General features: G+C 41.1%; 2 protein-coding genes across 2 annotated transcripts; both read right to left on the reverse strand.

Moving 5' to 3' along the window:
- Nucleotides 1-154: 154 nt before the first annotated feature.
- Nucleotides 155-12,288, reverse strand: LOC137293780 (BTB/POZ domain-containing protein 9-like). The gene is made up of 11 exons (XM_067824514.1): nucleotides 12,252-12,288; nucleotides 11,464-11,703; nucleotides 10,824-10,959; nucleotides 10,060-10,290; nucleotides 3,598-3,862; nucleotides 3,216-3,435; nucleotides 2,940-3,059; nucleotides 2,639-2,748; nucleotides 1,780-1,969; nucleotides 930-1,037; nucleotides 155-553 (listed from the first exon to the last, which is right to left on the reverse strand). Exons 2-11 carry the CDS (start codon nucleotides 11,646-11,648, stop codon nucleotides 166-168), a joined length of 1,953 nt encoding a protein of 650 aa, XP_067680615.1. The 5' UTR covers nucleotides 11,649-11,703; nucleotides 12,252-12,288; the 3' UTR covers nucleotides 155-165.
- A 5,763-nt stretch (nucleotides 12,289-18,051) lies between these two features.
- Nucleotides 18,052-19,248, reverse strand: LOC137295095 (uncharacterized). Its single transcript, XM_067826383.1, has 3 exons — nucleotides 19,200-19,248; nucleotides 18,720-18,817; nucleotides 18,052-18,477 (listed from the first exon to the last, which is right to left on the reverse strand). Exons 1-3 carry the CDS (start codon nucleotides 19,246-19,248, stop codon nucleotides 18,052-18,054), a joined length of 573 nt encoding a protein of 190 aa, XP_067682484.1.
- Nucleotides 19,249-19,817: the final 569 nt, after the last annotated feature.

The following is a 19,817-nucleotide window of genomic DNA, read 5'->3' on the forward strand; positions in this document are numbered from 1 at the left end:
AAACCCATCTTCTCCCCACCCTGTCACCCCTTTAGTCAGCAAACCCATCTTCTCCCCACCCTGTCACCCCTTTAGTCAGCAAGCCTATCCTCTCCCCACCCTGTCACCCCTATAGTCAGCAATCCTTTCCTCTCCCCACCCCAACCCACCCTGCCATCCCTACAGTCAGTGTTCCACATCCATCCGATCAGCTTCGGGTGCATCTTGCTGTGAGTAGTCTGGACCAGCGTAAATGTCATGCACAGGGTGTTGGGGACTGCGAGGGCTCCTCTGGGATCTGTTTGGGCTGATGCCCTGACCACCCTCAGCTCCCTGGAGTCGCTGGGGACTGGGCTGACTGGAGGGAGCATTAGACACACTTGGGCTTGGAGGGCTGTTCGGGGGGCCCACGGTGAGCGAGACATTGGCCACAGAGTTGCTGAGAGCAGTGAGAGAGGTGTCGGCTGGACATTCAAAGTGTACACAGTGGAACACTTCATTGGCAGTGTTGTGAGTGCCAACAATCCTGACAAAGGCAACTGGTTCTGGGTCAAAGGTGATTGTCTGCCAGGATCTGATGGGAAAGAGAATATGTGTTACCATGTGAGAGTCAGAGAGTGACTTTAGTTTTATGCCACTTTCAGCAATATTCCAGCAATATCACAGCAAAGGACGTCGGAAATGGGCTTCACACATTGTACCTATATGGCTACACTACCACCCTTGCATGTCGAGACCTACATGAATAGAATCTTCATATTTTCAACATCATTTTCACATTATGTAATATGCTTTTTCATTAAGTCAAACCACAGATCCAAAGGCAGTTGAAATGAATCACACTCCCCTAACATCTCTAACACATTCAGATAACGGTAAACTTTAAGAGCTCAATTTTACTGTCCTACTTCTAGCAGGAGCAAGCATGCCTACTTCAAGCTGGAACATACTTGCATGCTTCTCTCCGTTTGTCAGCCACCATGTGCCATTTCTGCTGGTCCGTTGACACTTCCACGTAGTAGCTGTAGCTGCGGTCGTCACAGTCCCATAACAGCAGTCTGACACACAACATGCACATCTTACAGTGTTGGGATATACATTTCAAGGTTGGCTATGTGAAGAAGAGATCTATGATCAAGTTTTTAATTGTCAGTGTGAAGAGAAAAGTCATAGTACTTTTCATCAATACCTTCATTTAAAAGCTTGACACAGCTATTAAAAGTTCACGTTGCTATGCCCCGCAGCACGTGTTTTCAGAGTAATTTGGGAATATGATTTACAGCACAGTCAGCAATATTCCAGACACACAATGGCAGTCTGAGACACAATCATGTCTGGCCAACATACATCAATCATTTCAATGGTCAATGACCTGAACAATGTCCTACACCATGAAGTCATGCCATCCAACCAGCAGTTTGTTTACACATTTTGTTTTTTTTAAGTCTGCAATATGCCAGCAAAATGTAAGTACTTGAGTCTGGACCAAACAATCCAGTGATTAACATCATAAGCATCTATCTATGCATTTGGGATATGTTGACATGAGTCAGCCAAGTTGAGAGATCTCAACTTGTGCAGCTACAGAGCCTAAACATCCAATCCCCACATTACTCTGCTTCTGAGAATATTGTTCCCAATATGTAACTTCTCAGGGTAGCATGGGTGGATAATGAATTTTGAAGAAGGAAGAATGCACATATGAAGTGACTTGGAGCCCAGTTAACACATAAGGTGTCTCAAAATGAAGAGGTAAGCACCGTAATCTGAAACATAAGAGACAGCAAGGATGTAGCCTACCTCATTGACTGGATGATATATGGTTGGGCAAGCTGTACCACGATAGCACCGCTGCCCAGCTGGTGGCAGGTGTAGCCTGAGTCCCAGTCATAGTGCCGGGTGTCGCCATTGATCAGCGCATTGCGACTTCGACTCACTCCCTCGATCACACACGCACTGTGTTTTATGGTGGCCACATTCTCAGAGGGAACTGAAACAGCACAAACACACAAACATCAGGACAACTGATATCTATCTATGACTACTGTCAAACGCATATATTAACCACAACTGTTTTCAGGAATCAGGACTACTGTAATCAATAAGACGTATATATCTTCACTGGCACAGTCAAACAACTACGGGTACATTTAACACAACATTTATGATAGATTTGTACAAAGGGTCGTTTGACATTCCAGCTGATGAGACGTGACTGGGATCATGGAAGCATACAAGTATCAAATATAGTGAACACCAACTCTGGCTTTTAGTTAAGTTTTTAGATAGACAGACAGACAGACAGACACAGACACAATAAAAGGTGAAAATATCTAAAAAATCAAAACTTGTGGACGATGGACAGTGCAAAAGTTTAAATAGAGGACATTAACGTGAACGCTTACTGTTATGAGATTTCATTTTTTCAAAACTTGCGTTTCTTTTGTGTAGACCAGAACCATGTCTACACATAATACTGGCCAACAGACAGTATACATGGACATCATTCCGATTTTATCTACACCATGAGTAAATCTAGATCTCTGTTATCAACAGACTTTCAGGGACCTATTTCCTACTCTGTGTATAGGATGAACATATAAGTGGCTAGGACATCATCCTAAAGCAGAATGGTGAATGATGGAGTGATGCTACTTACCTACAAGGCCCCGGCTCAGCTGGAAGGGCTTGCTGGTGTACAAACACTCAAAAGACACGATATGAAAGACACGGTTCACTGTATTGTGGGTCCCTACGATGCGGATGTACCTGAAGGAAATGACATCATCAAGTTAAACAACCATCACACCTACTGACACCAAAAGCAGCGTTCACAATAACTCATTCTGAAATCTATCAAAATAATAATAAATACAGATTGAAAACAATGAAACAAGATTAAGTATGTATCAATGACACTAGTGACAGATATTTTGCTATACAGCTTTTGTGGCAAGTACCTGACAGCTCTCGATGGGAAGTGCAAGATCTGCCACGACCGACACAGGAAGCCAGTGTGATCAATGATCCTCTCGTAGTCCTTGTCATCCATCGACACCTCAATGTAGTAGGAGTATGACCTGCAACACACATCACACTCTATATAAGATGACAATTCAAGTGGATTTACCGAAAATTCAGTATTAAAACAGACACTGCAAAAGCCATCCTTAGTTCTATTCCAACCCCCGCACACAAAACTGACAGTGTTTAGAACTTGTGAGACTTGTACCCACCTCATGTCCTTGTCCCACAGAAGCAGCTTGGCAGTGTTAAGGATGAAGGCCTGCCCCAGCTTGATGACCACACCCTGCCCATTATTCTCATCTATGGGGTGGCGCGAGAAGCCTCGGTCCAGGTCATAGTTCTGACTGTCACCATCCAATAAGGCCGCCTTCATCTCTCCCCGCAACACCTGACTCCCAAACCTGGTGGTGGCCACATTCTCCTCATGGACTGAAAGATTTCAAATTCATGAATCTGTGCTGAAGTATCACCACTATCACTGCAAAAAAGAAGCTCATCACAATAGTTTAGATACCCACTTCAAGATACCATCCAACATGCTCAAAGATGTTAACACTGCATGATACAGAAACTAAGAAACTAGTTGCTTACTCAGACAGCCTCTGTACTTGAGTTCCATGTCCCTGGACTCTGTCTGCGTCTTGATGGCATCCAGGATGGCATCTGCAGACACGAGCCCCGTGGGGCGCACATCATTCAGTAGTTCCTGCATGGTCATCAGAGAGAATCTGACTGAATCAAGGATAGGGGTGGGGTCCTGGCCCTGGTTGTGGTCTGCCCAGCTCTTGATGGCCTTGAAGATGTCGATCTCAGGAGCACAGAAGGAGTCAGTGCAGATCAGCTGTTTCACTGACGACTGAAACAGTCAATTAGCCATTCTTTGTCAAGAAGAGCTGTTGAGAGTCCAGGTAAGAATATAGCTCCCCAGCAACCTAATCTTGTTGTAAGAGACAATTAATTGAATCAGTCAGATTCAGTGACTTGGTTCATTGCAGATCATCATATTCCAATTTAGCTTACGGTGTCATTTACAGGTTGTTGATGATGATGCTTATATGAAGTTGATGCTTCTATGATGTTGCTGACGATGTTTTGTAAATGTAATATGACAATAAATGAACTTAGTGAAATAAAAATTCATAAAGAAAAGCTATTGACAGACCACCTTTACACAGTTTGAATACTGCTTAGTGTGGCATAAAGTACACAATCCGTGATCAATATATTAAGCAATATGTAACTTTCTGAATGAAATTGATATTTTACACTTATCCTAAGTCATGCTTGATTTCTTAATTGCTTACCTCCTCTTCCTGGCCAAGGTAGTGGAACACCTGAAATCCCTTGAAGATCCTTTCTACAAGAAGCAGACATTAAAATACACTCACCCACGAGTAGCCTCCCTTCTCATGCACATGGTCAGCTCATCGACCATGATTATCACTCTCTCCTTAATAATCGGCCGACACAAGAACATAGGAATTCAATGTGCCTGAGAGGGGCGGCTGGGAGGGCTTCCATCATGAGTCAGGATAAGTAAAAAATATCAATTTTATTAAAAAATTACATATTTTTCCTTATCCTGACTCATGCTTAATTTTTTACAGAATCCGACGGAAATGGCGGTGTGTCAGGCCATGCTGGATTCTGTTGCCTGTCTGCCAATATTACATCCAAAATTCCCCACCCCAACCCCTACTTGGGAACTTGTAACGGCGATAATTAGGTCCTGTTTTTCTAATATTCATTTTAGATTCTGGGGGATCACATCCAGTCGAGCTTGTCTTCTGTAGAAGGCTTCTTTGACTGGCACGTGATGACATCAAAAGTAACTAGCGTCCTGCTAGTTGCAACTGGTGTAACTAAATGTCAAGATATAGCAATCAAGACTACTTGTAACCCTTCTTCAGGTAGAAGTATCTTCATTACGAGTACAGGGTCATAATCACTCATGCCACTTTGTTCAAGACGTGGGCATGGACTTTCCGCCATTATACTCCACTTCCAAAAGTCATGTGATAAATCAGGTGAGTGAACTCAGCGCCTTCAGGGAACTGTTAGTTGCTGAGCAACAATAAGAAGCCCACACTGATGAATGCCAGTGACGTCCTCTGTGGCTATGTCTCGTAGACAGTGGTTGGCAAACATCGTGTTTGATTTCCAAAAGCAGCCCTCCATTATAGTTGATAGCGAGCAATTCCCATGTAGTGCTAGTGTAGAGGACAAGGCTCTGGCTTCGTGTGGGTTAGAGGCTCGCGGAAGTTCTAATCCTGCTGCTTCATATGCTCTCAGTATAACAGCTCTGATCCACAATGAGATAGTGTTGCGGGATACTTCCATAGGTGTCTCAGTAGATATAGGGATGAATAGGCACTTGAAACTTTGTCTTCTAGACCTGGTACGTGCAATGTATATCTTCAATGCTCTGACTGGACATAATGACAAGTCTTGCGTATCATGAGGTCCAAGGATTGAGGACAAGGCCAGTATGCGGAACTGTCTATCCAGTTGACTTGCCAGTTGACTGACTTGCATCAAACTTCATTCAATTAAAGTCTAGAGCATGAATTTCTGACATTTGTGTAGCTGTAGCCAAGGCTAGTCAAAATAGCGTCTTTTGAGTCAGCAGTTCAGTTGATGTCCAGTTGAACGGCTCATACGCATCACTTGTAAGATGTTTGAGTACGACATTTAGATCCCATGCTGGAGCTGTAAATCTGCGTCATTGATCTTCCAACCTGAAGTAGCGTAGTAATTCAAGTAACTCCGGTACTTTAGTCAGCTTGGTCTGCGTTCCCATGGTGATGACTGAGCTGAGAACAGTCAAGCATGTAGATAATGTAGAGCCTTTCAGACCTCTGGAATGTCGTAGATGGCTTAGATAATCTGCTGTCTGAGGACGTGCCTTTATTGCTGAGAATCACTTCTTCCTGACAAAGTGTGTGAGTGGATTTCCATAAGGCTAAGGTGACTGCTTTCGCTGCCCTCGCTGAATATCATCTGTGTTTTAAACAGGTCTTAATACGGTACATATGTGAAATTAACACAGATGGTTTGTCATGCGCCTGTTTTGTGTGGTTGTGGACGAGAAGATTCTTCTTCTACAGTAGTTGCAGTAGTGGTTGTCCTTACTCTTCTTTAAGTGCTGGAAACCCTCGGAATCTCTCGTTGACCAATAAGGCGCGACCAAATCAGTTGTAACTCCTTCGTTTGTCTGATTTTCTCTATGACCTTTGGTAGCAGCAGTGGAGGAGGAAACGCATATGCGTTTAGTCCTTCCCATGGGATGCTGAGAGCATCTGTTGCCCAGACTAAGGGATCTGGTACCGGTGACACAAAGGTTGTTGTCTGTTTGTTGAAACGTGTTGCAAACATGTCTATTTGCAGCGATCTGAATGCCTGACTGATTAGCTGAAACGCTTCCGATGCAGCATCCATTCTGTCAGGGCGTCTGCCATGATGTTCCAGGCACCTGGTATGTGACATGCTTTTATTTGGAGGTTCAAACTGTTGACTAACTCGATGAGTTGAAACGTCAGGTGTAGTAGAGATGGCGATCTTCTTGACCCTTGTTTGTTTATGTAAAAAGCCACTTTTGAGTTGTCCATGTGGATCATCAATAGCTTGTCTCTCAGTCATATCAACCAGCGGTGGATGGCATGAATGACAGCTTTCATTTCCAGCTGGTTGATGTGAAGAGCCTGTTCCTCTTTGTTCCAGATCCATGCTGCTACCTTGTTCTCTTGATGAGCTCCCCATCCTTGCAGAGATGGTTGTTGAATGCCGACTCTAACATATAAGTCCTTGCGCAGACATTCGATTGGCAAGTCCACCAAAGTAGAGAATGCTTAATACTGTCTGAGAGCAGAATCTGACCTCTGTTGTTGAGATGAAGATTCAAGAAGCGTTGTAATGGATGCAGCTGCAGTCTTCCTCTTCTGACCTCGTACACACTGCCATTGTCGAAGTGTCAATGGAGAGAGTAGAGCTTGCTTTATCATTTCTTGAATCTGGACCCACCAGTCCCCCGGGACGACAATCTGATTCAATGTAGTGATGAAACGAACCCTGAGGAATCTGAGATCTTGTTGAGGTTCCAATTCCAACTTTAGGTGATTTACTAACCATCCCAGTTGTGTTAGCAGCCTCATTGTGAAGTCTAACTGTAGTCTGAGTTGACTTTTCCGTTGATGCGCTTGTATCCCGTCATCCAGGTAGAAAGCGCTGCATAGCCCTCTTAGGTGTAGATAGTTGATGATGGGTAAGACCGTCCACTGGTAGTGCTGACTGTTGAAAAGGAAGTGCAGATATTTCCTGGATTCTCAATGAATCAGGATATGTAGGTACTGAAGTCAAAGTGTTGATGGATTTGATCATGACTTCTCTGGAGTCTTGAGCAACCGTCCTTGCTACCTCTTCAATCTTCCTATCAAACGCAGTAGGTGCAGACCATGGGGCTTGATAGAAAGACTTGCGAAGTTCTCACTCCATGGCGAGGCAGACAAGAGCCCTTGTCGATGCAGTAAATTTAAACCCACAGTAGTAGAGGTTAGGTGTTAGGACATAAACTGTTGATCCTTCCTCTGAGTGATAAGTGCTGACAGGATCATTCTCTCTTCCTCGTTGGAAGGATTGCTGAACTTTGTAACGAGAGTCTTGTTGATGGCTCTAGATCCACCTAGTCCAAAGAATGTTCATCTCATAGTAGTGTCGATTTGAGCAAGCCTCTTATCTTCTACCTTGTAGAATCTGATGCGGGCTGTGCTGATTACCTTGTAACCTGCATCTACATCGGGTGCTCTGATGAATGGCTCCATGTGATGGAGTCCTTAGATGGTGAGACTAAGTTTAAGCCATCAGTGATCCACGATGTGACTTCCGAAGCCGAGAAGAGGGCTCCCTCCGGTGACAACTCTTGGTCGTCTATCTTCATCCCTCCTCAAGTGAGACGCATTCCCTTCTATGCAAGTCCAAGTCTGAAGGAGAGGATGACTGCAGATGGTGCCTTCTATGAGCTGAGGAGACTGAGGAAGATCTTGACGAGTAGATCCAGGAGTGCACTCACGCGAGCGAATATCCTCCCTCACGCGAGTGTAACCACTCGTGCGGGTGCACTCACTCGGCATGGGTGGATCTGTCTCTGTACTGCGAAGAGATGACAGGGACGTCAATCATATGCGTGCATACACCTCTTCTTTATCTTCGGATGTGAGTGCAGGTCGAGACAAGTGCTCACGGTGAGTCACAGTTGACATTGTTGACAAGTGCAGTCTTCTCTCTTTTTTCAACCATTGCTCCATAAGGCTCATCATCTGCATCAGGAATTTCTGCATGTCTGATGATGGTCATAAGGGTTCTGAGGCATTGATGATGCCGTCGGGGTCAACCAAGATGACGTTGATAACACTGTTTGATATCTTGCTCACTTCGTATAATCAACGGATTCTGCGATGATTTGGAAGACGAGGACTTCGACGAATTAGATTTCTTTGACTGTGACAGTCCTGCCTCTGTAGACGGTCACTTCTGTGTTTTAGGAGACGACTCGCAAGACCCTAGACATTACCTCAGAGATACGGCTGACATATCACTGGAATGAATCTCAGCAGCAATAGATAAACAGTTACCCAAATTTATCTCACCAGATTTTGACATGGCTAATGTGAGCCGACAATGCCTGTCTCTTACACGTCTGTGAACAGAGCATATGTAAAGAAAATTCTGATTCAGATAAATATATACAAAATTTACAAATATCAGAGGAACATAAGGGCTTACACGCCTGACAAAGTAAGTGTGGGACAACTGCCGACAGCCGCAATCTACACTGTAGACACGAAATGTGTTCAATAAAGACACAAAAATTACAAAATTGATAATAATAATGCATACACAAACGCAAAATACTGCATACAACACAAATTTAGTTAAAGGACCCAAAGAATGAAAAACTTATCGGCGTATACGGGACCTCAGGTGCCCCTGGCTGCCCTCGTTGGGCAATAGGGAGAGAGTGATAATCATGGCCGATCAGCTGACCATGTGCATGGGAAAGGGAGGCTTCTCATGGGTGAGTGTATTTTTACGTCTGCTTCTTTTAGAAGGGAACTTCAAGGGATTTCATGTGTTCTACTACCTTGGCCAGGAAGAGGAGATAAGCAATTAAGCATGAGTGAGGATAAGGAAAAATGATAGTTTCTCACATTACAGACCAATGATCAATGACAAGGTTGATCTGGATTTATAACTTTTTGACCTAGCACAGGTTACATGTCTAAAGAACACAACTTAGCCTTGTCGGTACCAGTGTGTCCAGTGTTTGACTTCAGGCATATCGATCTATGCTCTTAGGATATCATGACATGTTTCAACCAAGTTACCTTGCCTGACCACCCCATCCCACCAGCAGTGTAGAAAAGACGTAGAAAATCGAACCTGTCCACAGGATTGCCTGGTCAAACTTTTAACCAATCATGCCAAAATCTAGCCTGTCATCCAGATATAAATTAAACACAATTTCAAGACTTGCAAGAATAAAACTGGTTTGTGTTATTTTAAGCTATCATTTAATATGCACACACTGAGCTTGGAGTGGAATCATCTGGTTACAACATTACAGAACTAGTCTTCAGACAAGTCATCAGCATCTCCATCAAGATCTGAAAACTGACCCGACATGAGGACGATTAGATTTTTTAAACCCTTCTTCCACAAAATTCACCCGCCTCAGATGTTGGGACGTGCTATCTTTCCTACACTGCCATCAGTCATCTTTTATGACAGTCTTATGCTACTGGAGATCCATTCTAAAACAAACCTTTAACGAGTTAGATTGAGTGAGTAAGTTTTACTTTTCCAGTCATATCACGACAGAGGACACCAGAAACAGACTTCACTCATTGTTCCCGGGTCTCCAGCATGACAAGTGAACACTTTAAACATTAGCCTACCAAGTAAGAGGTATGGAAGTGCAATGACATTCTTATCATGTTCATGGTAATTTTTTTCATATGCGGTGATTCTTGTTGAACTCAGACATCAGCAGACACCTACCTGAGATAATGTTAGAAAGGGTTCACTGTGGAGAATCTCGAATGCATTTCTGTCAATATACTCCTTGCATACTTGACAGAGGGATGATAAGTTGTACATGTTGGCCAGGTCATAGATGAAGCAGACATTGCGGCTGTTGAGGATCGCCTTTAAATAGTCTGAGATGGCACCTTCAAGCTCAACAAAGCCAAACCGATGTGCCAGGCCAAGAATATCTAACAAATTTTCCTCCTGGAAAGAAATGACAGACATAATCACCAATGAAATAGACCTGCTACTTGTAATCATCCTGCATGAACATCGTTTCCTCCTCATGAATCATCATGATAATACTGCAAACACAAAATATATATCGTCAGTATGAATGAGGTATCCTGTTTGCTGTGATTCCATACAGGTCAAACTTAACACTGAACAAAAATTTCTTGACTTGTTGACTGTAAAGAATTTGCATCTTTACCAAATTTGTTTACATGTTACAGTCTATGATTCAAACCAAACTAACTTTCATACTCAGAAAAACTTCATACAAACTGAGAAACAAAATGATTTTGTTCAAATCTGTGATAATTCTCAAAATTTAAACATACTGAGTTTAGAGGTATCTTAACATACAAACGCTCAAGCTCAGGCTAACACACGCTCACACAAACATGAAAGCACGTAGTCTCAGGTCTTCCATATTACAATTAAGCAGTTGGCCTGAAGTACTACACTCATAGTCATATATATATGTATATGTCTGTCAGTAACAGCTTCTCTACCTTGATTTCAATGAGATTCATTCGGCCTGTGTACATGTACTTGAGCAGTGCTGAAAAGGCTATGTTTGGTGTATCCTGCAGCTCTATCTCAGTCGTCCCAGGCTGAGACTCCTTCATCCCACCAAACAACAGAGCTCTGATAAAAAACATAATCATCTTCGTCATGCTTATTACCCATTAGGCAAAGAGTAAGTCATTTCCTTAAACAACAAAGTACATCATAGTTCATTCTTTTAATACTCTATCACATTTTTTTGCCATGTTACTCAAGAGGTACCTAGGACTAGATATAGATATGATTCTTATATTGTGGTATGTTGCAATAATGTAAGAGATACTGAAATACATATTGTGATATATTGTGGAAGCTTTCTGTCCAAGTGTCATCAGCAAAATGTTTATTTTTGTTCTTTGGTTACTTGCTCCCAGAACAACAAAATGCTTTGCGTGCAGAATACGCAGGTAGAAAATATTGTGCGTGACATGTAGATTTATCTACACATGTATCTGAAACATGCAGGTTTATCTATTAACACGAAGACTCGTCATTGTAGTACCATGGAAAGGACATTAAATTCTCTCTAGTACAATCACAGAAGTAACTAACCCGAGACAAAGAATCAAGATGCAAAGTATATACCTGAAGTACTCTGATCGAGCCGCCAGAATGACCTTGTGGGCATGGAAGCGCACACCCTCAACGAGCAGAGTAATGTCACTGTACTCTTCATTCTCAACTAGCTCACCAAGGTTGTCAGACAGATAGCTGACATGGTCAACAATTCCTGCAGGTGTTGGTGAACGTAGATGACGATGGTCACACATTTTGATTTTCCTCTAATATGTCACACAGACCTTACATCATAGCATTGGAGTAGACCTAGATAAATAAATTGACGTTATACAACTGACAAAGGTAGCATAGTTTTGTCACCAGGGATGGAAATTTCTAATGACATACAATCGCCGACCTGTTACAGATTACATACGTTTTACAAGCATGATAAGAATTGACAATACTTTGGATCACAGGTTTTACATTTGTACTGTTATCATTTATCAGGCTTGTAGACATTCTTGATTACATTTGTTTCAGGTGTTTCAGTGTGTGTTAATTTTACCTCCTCAGTTTCCTTACAATGCTTACTCAGTATTCTATGTTGAACTTACACAAATCTATAGACTCATTCATATATGTCTATATGTTGAACAGGAAAGTGATTACTGTCCATTCAGCAACAGCAACATGAATGTTGACAATCTCGTACTTATTTCTCAGGGCGGTTCTACCACATTCTGATTTAAATACTGCAGTGTAAAACAATGCATTTGCAGCACCTGGGTATCACGATTAAGTGTGTGCATGTACAGTCACCATGGAAACGTTAATAGATATGTATGCAGTTAAATTCAGGGTTCTACTCTTACCGAAAGCCGATCAAAACAACGGCCATGTTGCTTTTAGCCTTGTCACATATGACGTAATTGTAGCTTCCGGAGAAATATAGTGCATCAGTGGACACCCATATATTTAGCCTACTGCTCTCATTTAGGAGACATAATGACACCAGAGGCATATGATAGACATATGTATCTTCCGTACAAGTATGGAATACTGAAATAATCTCACATAATGTACATCTAGTTGATATCACTGCGCACGGGACCATTCATTACTTCGCACAGCGGGATCCTTCGTTAATGGAAACTTCGTCTCTCACACAGTTCTTATCTGTTCTCATGTGAATGCGTAACACGCATGCACGCAGACACATATTTTTTCTAACTCGCTAAAGAATTATTTGTCTTTACTGGACTCTCACGCGGTTGCATCACACGTGTACAGCGTCAACGGTCTTAAAATACATCCATGCAGTTTATTAGTCGAGAGCCGCGATGCAAGACATGACCCTGCAATGCGGCTCTCGACAACCAGTTTATGGTCTCCGTTTGTATGATGTGTTTTGATGAAGTATTTGTGGGTTCTTTTTGGAACAGGGAACTTTCATTCGTCATGCTTCTGTCATTAGCACTAGTAAACCTGATGCGGTTGAGTAAATCTCTCACCGTGATAAGTATGCAGTGCAGCACTAGAACAAGGTTTCGATGGTGGTATGGAAGAGATAGTGAGTGAGTGAGTGAGTATAGTTTTACGCCACTTACAAAAAATAGCAACATTCTAGCAATATGTACTAAGACAGGGGACACTAGAAATGAGCTTCACAAACTTCGGCATGAAGTGCGAACCACTAACCCCAGAATGGTTCAAACTGTCATTACTATGTGCTTAGTATATGTATCACCATCCCTTCAGTAGCTAATCGACTGCCGTGATTTGTATCTGGACCTTCCATTCATTTGTAAACAGTGCATCAGGACTGATGATTTGTAGGCGACAACGATGACGGCAGAATCACGCGGCATTGACAGCAAAAATGAGGAGATATTGAAGAAAACATTGACTGAAGATAACACCAATAACCTCATAAAGCAAAAGAATGATTTGATTGTTAGTGAAGGAAAAACTGCTTCAAAGGTTACACCAGTGCCAAAACGAAATTCCTAAACTCAAAAGTACGGGTGCCGACAATAAACCTACACCTGATCTTCCAAAATGGATGAATCATCTGTAGATACCGCCCCGCTTTAACTGCCCGCAAGCGTGGGACTGTGGGACTGTTCTCCAACCGGAACAGTCTACTCAGTCTTCCGGTATTGACACACCCAGATACAGATCGTACGATTCATCGTACGCTGACACAGTGAGTGAGTAAGTTTAGTTTTACGCCGCAGTCGGCAATATTCCAGCTATATGGCGGCTGTCTGTGAATAATCGAGTCTCGGACCAGACAATCCAGTGATCAACAACTTGAGCATCGATCTGCGCAATTGGGAACCAATGACATGTGCCAACCAAGTCAGCGAGCCTGACCACTCGATCCCGTTAGTCGCCTCCTACGACAAGCATAGTCGCCTTTTGTGGCAAGCAGGGGTTGCTGAAGGCCTATTCTACACAGGGACCTTCACGGGTAGAAAGATGTCAAAACAATTTCACCGGGGAATCGAAGAAGCTATTCTAGTTTAAAACCTTTTTAAAACCTTACTTAAAATCTGATATTATCCGCAACTTTAGTTTTTGTCCTTTTGTGGATTCTCGTCGCTTTATCAAGCATTCATCGTTTGTACCTCCCCCTGCCAGATATTTGAGGCAGACCCCAACGTGGTACCTTTTGCTATTTACAGGTTTTTGTGATTTATAATTTTCTCGGTTTCCATGGAAACGATTAAGACTTTGTCTCAAAGTGGAGGGATGGGCTTCGTTTCCGGAGCAGAACTCAAAAACCATTCAATATCTTTCTGCAAAACTTGGTAGATATATCAGTCAGAACCTGTCAGTCAGAGAATTTGTCTCAAAAGTGAGAGGTGTGTTTCATTTCCGGAGGACATATCAAAAACTTAGTAATATCTGTCTGCAAAAGTTGGTAGATATGTGTTGCAGATGCCAAAGTGGTGCCTTATGCTATTTACAGATTTTTGTGATTTATTATTTTCTCGGTTTCCTTTGAAATGTTTCGGACTTTGTCACAACATGGAGGGATGGGCTTCGTTTCCTGAGCACAACTCGAAAACTATTTAATATCTTTCAGCAAAACGTGGCAGATATTTGAGGCAGACCACAAAGTGGTTCCTTTTGCTGTTTACAAAGTTTTGGTATCTTTATTTTTCCCGGTTTCCATGGAAACAATTCGGACTTAGTCTCAGAATGGATAAATGGGCCTCGTTTCCGAAGCACAACTCGAAAACCGTTTCATAGCTTTCAACAAATCTTGGCATATATATGAGACAGATCGTGGTACCTGTTGCCGTTTACAGATATTTGGTATTTATATTTTTCATGAATTCAATGGAAACAATTCAAACTTAGTCTAAAGAAACATTAATTAAGTAACTGTCAAATGATTTGTTCTGTCAAATATGTGAGGGCCAGGGGCATATGTCATCTCCAGATGACTCTTGTTGACTGGGGCTTTCACTGTTTGTTTAGAAATTATAAATGACTGACATAGCAACATACAAAGCTTGTTTATCGATTTTATCGATTTTTCATCTGCCTTTAACACAATTCAACCTCACATTTTATTGCAAAAACCTTTATCTATGAAAGTGAACAAGAATCTTCTTCTCTGGATTGAACAGTTTCTGATCGACCGACCGCAATTTGTGCACGTGAACCAAGCAGATTCGTCAGTTGTGCACACTAACACTGAGGCACCCCAGGGCTGTGTCATCTCGCCCGTGCTTTTCATTCTCTATACTAATGACTGAGTAAGCCGCAACCCTGATTGTCTGACTGTCAAATTTGCTGATGACGCGGCTTTGGTTGGCCAGATTAGAGAGACAGAAGCCCAATACAGAAAAGACGTTGACAGCTTTGTTCAGTGGTGTGACTTAAATTACCTTCAGCTAAATGTTTCGAAAACAAAAGAACTCATCATTGATTTTAGAAGCAAGAAAACTGACATTACTCCTGTTAGAATGAAGATTTTTTTATGGATATCAACTTCTTTATGAGAGAACACAACGTTTCGGAGTTAATGCTTACTCCTTCATCAGGTGGATATGTTTACATAACACAGATACGGGGTAAGTACGATGTACATGATTGGGGATAAGGATGGAAGCCAATGGTGATACATTACGCATGATAGGATGATGTACATAACACACGATAGGGGGTGAGCATGTTTACATGAGGGTTGATGATGTACAAACACAAGTAGGTAAGGATGTACTCGGGTAGATTACTCCTGTTGAAATTAAAAATGAAAATGTTGAAATTGTTACACACTACAAATACCTTGGTACTATTATTGACGACAAACTTCAGTGGGGCCCAAATACTGATTTCATTTTCAAGAAGTGCCAACAAAGATTACATTTTATGCGTAAATTGATATCTTTTAATGTTAGCCAAAAAGTAATGTTGTTGTTTTATCGTTGGTTTGTTGAGAGTATTTTAACCTTTTCAATTCAGTGTTGGTACGGTTCTCTTAATCTCAAATGCAAATCTCATCTTAACAAAATTGTTCTTATGGCAACCAAGATTTCTGGAATTTCTGTTTCATCTTTACAATCCCTCTTTGATGATCGTGCTGTTAATCTCGCTGAGAGAATTTTATCAGATTCAAGTCACATGTTATTCCAAGAATAAATTCTTTTACCTTCAGGCCGGCGTTACCAAATGCCCCGTTTTAAAACTAAAAGAGTTCAAAATTCTTTTATTCCTTCAAGTATCCGCCTTTTAAATGACTGTTGACTGTCAGTCTTTGTTGTCGTTTTACGTATCCTAATCTTTATGTAGTTATTTATGTTTTAACAATCTCATATGTGTTCACTTTCAAATGTAAAAAGAATTCCCCTCGGGGTAAGAAAGTATTGTCATTGTCATTGTCATATATGTCTTGTCTATAATGCAGTGTATTCGTCATGTTTTAAAAGTCGGATCTTTGCTTCAGACAGCTTTCTTTATATTTTCCTTAGTTGGTTCTTCTTTATGTGTAAATGGATCTGCAAATGTTTAAGAAATGATCAAACAAATGTTAAATGTTATTTTTATTAGCAGGTTGTTACTTTTACTTTTTTTCAAATGGGTGACTTACATTTAACCCGAATAAAACAAAATTCATGCTTTTTAAAAAAATGTTCACGAGTTCCTGACTTGATTTTCGGTAATGAACATTTGGAAAGTGTACATCAACATAAACACCTCTGAGTCATCATTTCAGATGATACAAAATAGTTGCATCATGTATCTGCTGTAACACATAAGGTCTCAAAACTTCTTTCCTCATCACGGACGCTAAAGTACGTGTTGCCTGGATGTACCCCTTCTGGTATGTATGAAATGTACATTCGACCTAATTTAGAATATGCAGCTGAGGTCTGGAATAATTGTCCTAGCTTTATTTGTGATAAACATGACATGGTTCAAATTGAAGCAGCAAGAATAGTAACCGCATTGTATAAATTCGCTTCAAGATATAGTTTATACAATGAAACTGGTTGGTTACCATTGAACGTTTGACGAACACAAAGAAAACTGTGGACATTCTACACAACTATTGACTAGCAAGCTCTTGATTACCTGATAGATTTACTTCCAACTTTCACTGAAACCATTTCTGGATATCAAATCAGATTTGGCAATTGCTAAATTTCGCACCTCAATTCTCCAAAAGTCATTTATTTATGATTCTGCGTGTTTATAGAATGCTCTCTATAAATATCTCTATTTGTACAAAATGTACAAATTCATTGTCATCGTTTAAGTCAAAGTTATGTGAAAAAGGACTAGGTTCCAAGACATTTTCTATTTGGTTAAGACATTCATGTAGTTCATTGCATGCAGATCTTTTTCGTGTTAATTTGTTAGAGAGTAAGGCTTGCAATTGTGGTTCTTCAGTGGAAGATGCAAACCATTTCTTTTTAAAATGTCCAAAATTTGTCAGCTGCGGTTTTGATCTGAAGCAAGACTTTGAACTATCAAATGTTCACTTCGACATTGATACCATTCTTTACGGCAACCCTGCCCTGCCAAACACTATTAATGAAAATATCTTTAGTCATGTGCATGAATACATTGTGCGATGTAAGCGCTTCGATTAATGAATATTAATATTAATATTATTATATCCGTTCATTTTTGTTCATGTTTCTGATTGGAGCGGGCTGTAATAAGTTATAAAATTTGTGCCCAATCCTTTTCAACATTGAACGAGAAATGTTCAAACAATAAACAAAGCTCATCTCTCCCTTTCTACCAGCAACTGCTACAATACCAACGGTACTGTGAACACAAATAGGTACATATAAATACTTCATCCTCTGTATGAAAATTAGACCCAGAACGCTGAACCTCAACACATGGCTGTCTAACTCTGTGGACGCCAAGGAAAACAGACCAGAAACAAGTTGACGTTCTTTCATGCCATTTAATGTCTGCATTTACCAAACTGTCAGCAAGAGACACATCGGTCAAAGGAATGATGAAATGGCAATGCTTTACAGAAATAGCAAATTACATACAAAACCGAATTTTTCAATTCATGTACAAGGATGCTGGTTTTATGATTTACAGTGATGTGTAACGTCAGACAGTATTTACAAGTTCAAACAAATTACAGTCAATAAACACATCAAACAGGTTTCTCAATACATATGTAACTTTTCACACAGGGAGAACCTGGTTCTTGCTACTGGTGATGTTCCTGATACACTGAACAACACGATCAAACGCAGTCTTGTGTCTGGATGTGTCCTTTACATGACATTTCATGGGTTTCACTTTGTTTTTGGAGGCAACAGATGCCAGTCTTGTACGGACACCGGTGATGAAACGTCGGAGCTTCCCGGGTTTGGGGGTTAGAGCCGGTGGTACCAGTTCTCCTTGGACAAAGATGGGCGATGGGAGAAGTCGCGAGAGTCTGTAGTGACAAGCTGCCGTGGTGACGGCGTTGTGGATGTCGATGAGTGAGTTTCGCACACTGGGGTGGCGATCACTGTTGAGGAAAAGTTCAGACACCTGTGTCCAGCCACAATCAACCTCTCTCTGTAACAGCCACAAGTTTTGCTTGCCTCTCTTGTTCTCTGTCACCTGTTAAAAACGATATCCATTTATCTTCCACAGATCTTTAAAGCAAAAGTTTTGGACGACAAGCATTTCACTCATATAAATTTAAAACATGGAAAAATATATTAATTTAAAACTTTAGGTCCCTTCAAATGCAAATGAAATGTGTAATTCAAAAGTTTTAAACGCAATCTTTTTGCACTACAATACAGTTCCATGGGAATATCATGCTACAACATTCCTTGAACACACACCACCGAACGTACCTCATTTTCGTGGAGAATGGCAGTCCGGATCAGATGAAGCCAAAGACGGATAGAGTCAAACTCCTCCAGAAGTTCACTGGTAAACAGATGTCTCAGATCTGGAAGATGAAATAACACTACAGTCTTCAATTATCCTTTTCAGTTTATAGACTGAAACGCTTTCCCGTTAAGCTTTGTCAACATCTCACATTTTGATTTAGCATTGCCTTAATTAAATTTATTTTGGCTGCTACTTCAGACGGATTATTCTCCATCCTTATCGTTTCACCGTTAATGAAACATGTTTTCAGTTTTTTCTAACCTCAGTCTAAACTCCTGCCCATCAGACATCAAACAGATATCCACTCACATGATCTTTTTAACTTGTTATCGCGAGTGACGTTCTTTTAGAAAGTACACTGAATGGCACCGATTTCAATCAAGAAATCAATTTATCTTAATTAAATAAAAACTTCACATTAACTGTAAGCTGAAACTAACCTGGAGCTGTTCTTGCCCCTCGGAGCCAGTCGCGGCCACAATAAGTCATTTTCAACACTTGTTTCACCCAAGGAGTCGCGAAAATTCAGAGAGCAAACTCAAGCGTGTTGACATTACCGAGTGGATGTCGGAGTGATTGTCATGACGTCAAGTCACTGTGACGTCACAGTACCACGGGAAGTAACCGGATTGGTTAAAGACACGAATACCACTAAATTTAACAGTACATATGGCCATACACTACTGCTAAGCTCCTAAATCCTAAAGAGAGATTTGGACCAGGTTCTTTTCACGATTAGTGAAGACATGTTTCCCTCTGCAACAAACACATATTGTTTTACTTGAAAGAAAGATATCTTAATGACAGAACATGATATGTCGCCTGTGTCACTGACGTAATTCTTACACGTTGCATTATGTAGTTACTAGCACTGTTGTATTTTCTGACAAACTCGCTTAACGTGCGTTATGTGGTATATTATAACATCCTCAATGTCAGTAAGATATGGCCTGCACGTCACAGTGCATTCAACACCTCACGCCTAAATACCGAGAAGATTTCAGTACTAAACACCAGTTGGCATCAGCTGATACTGTGTATGATACCTGAATTCACCA

The sequence above is a fragment of the Haliotis asinina genome, chromosome 8 (genome assembly GCF_037392515.1).
Source record: "Haliotis asinina isolate JCU_RB_2024 chromosome 8, JCU_Hal_asi_v2, whole genome shotgun sequence".
NCBI classification, from domain to species: domain Eukaryota; kingdom Metazoa; phylum Mollusca; class Gastropoda; order Lepetellida; family Haliotidae; genus Haliotis; species Haliotis asinina.

Excerpts from the sequence above, each read along its gene's own strand:
- LOC137293780 (XM_067824514.1), bottom strand. The coding sequence starts at position 11,648 with ATGTGTGACCATCGTCATCTACGTTCACCAACACCTGCAGGAATTGTT. Across the intron at positions 10,960-11,463 it reads GCTCGATCAGAGTACTTCAG|AGCTCTGTTGTTTGGTGGGA; the intron begins GTATATACTTTG and ends GTTTTTTATCAG. Across the intron at positions 1,038-1,779 it reads TATATCATCCAGTCAATGAG|ACTGCTGTTATGGGACTGTG; the intron begins GTAGGCTACATC and ends GTTGTGTGTCAG.
- LOC137295095 (XM_067826383.1), bottom strand. The coding sequence starts at position 19,248 with ATGACTTATTGTGGCCGCGACTGGCTCCGAGGGGCAAGAACAGCTCCA. Across the intron at positions 18,818-19,199 it reads AGGGGCAAGAACAGCTCCAG|ATCTGAGACATCTGTTTACC; the intron begins GTTAGTTTCAGC and ends TTCATCTTCCAG. Across the intron at positions 18,478-18,719 it reads CCATTCTCCACGAAAATGAG|GTGACAGAGAACAAGAGAGG; the intron begins GTACGTTCGGTG and ends CGTTTTTAACAG.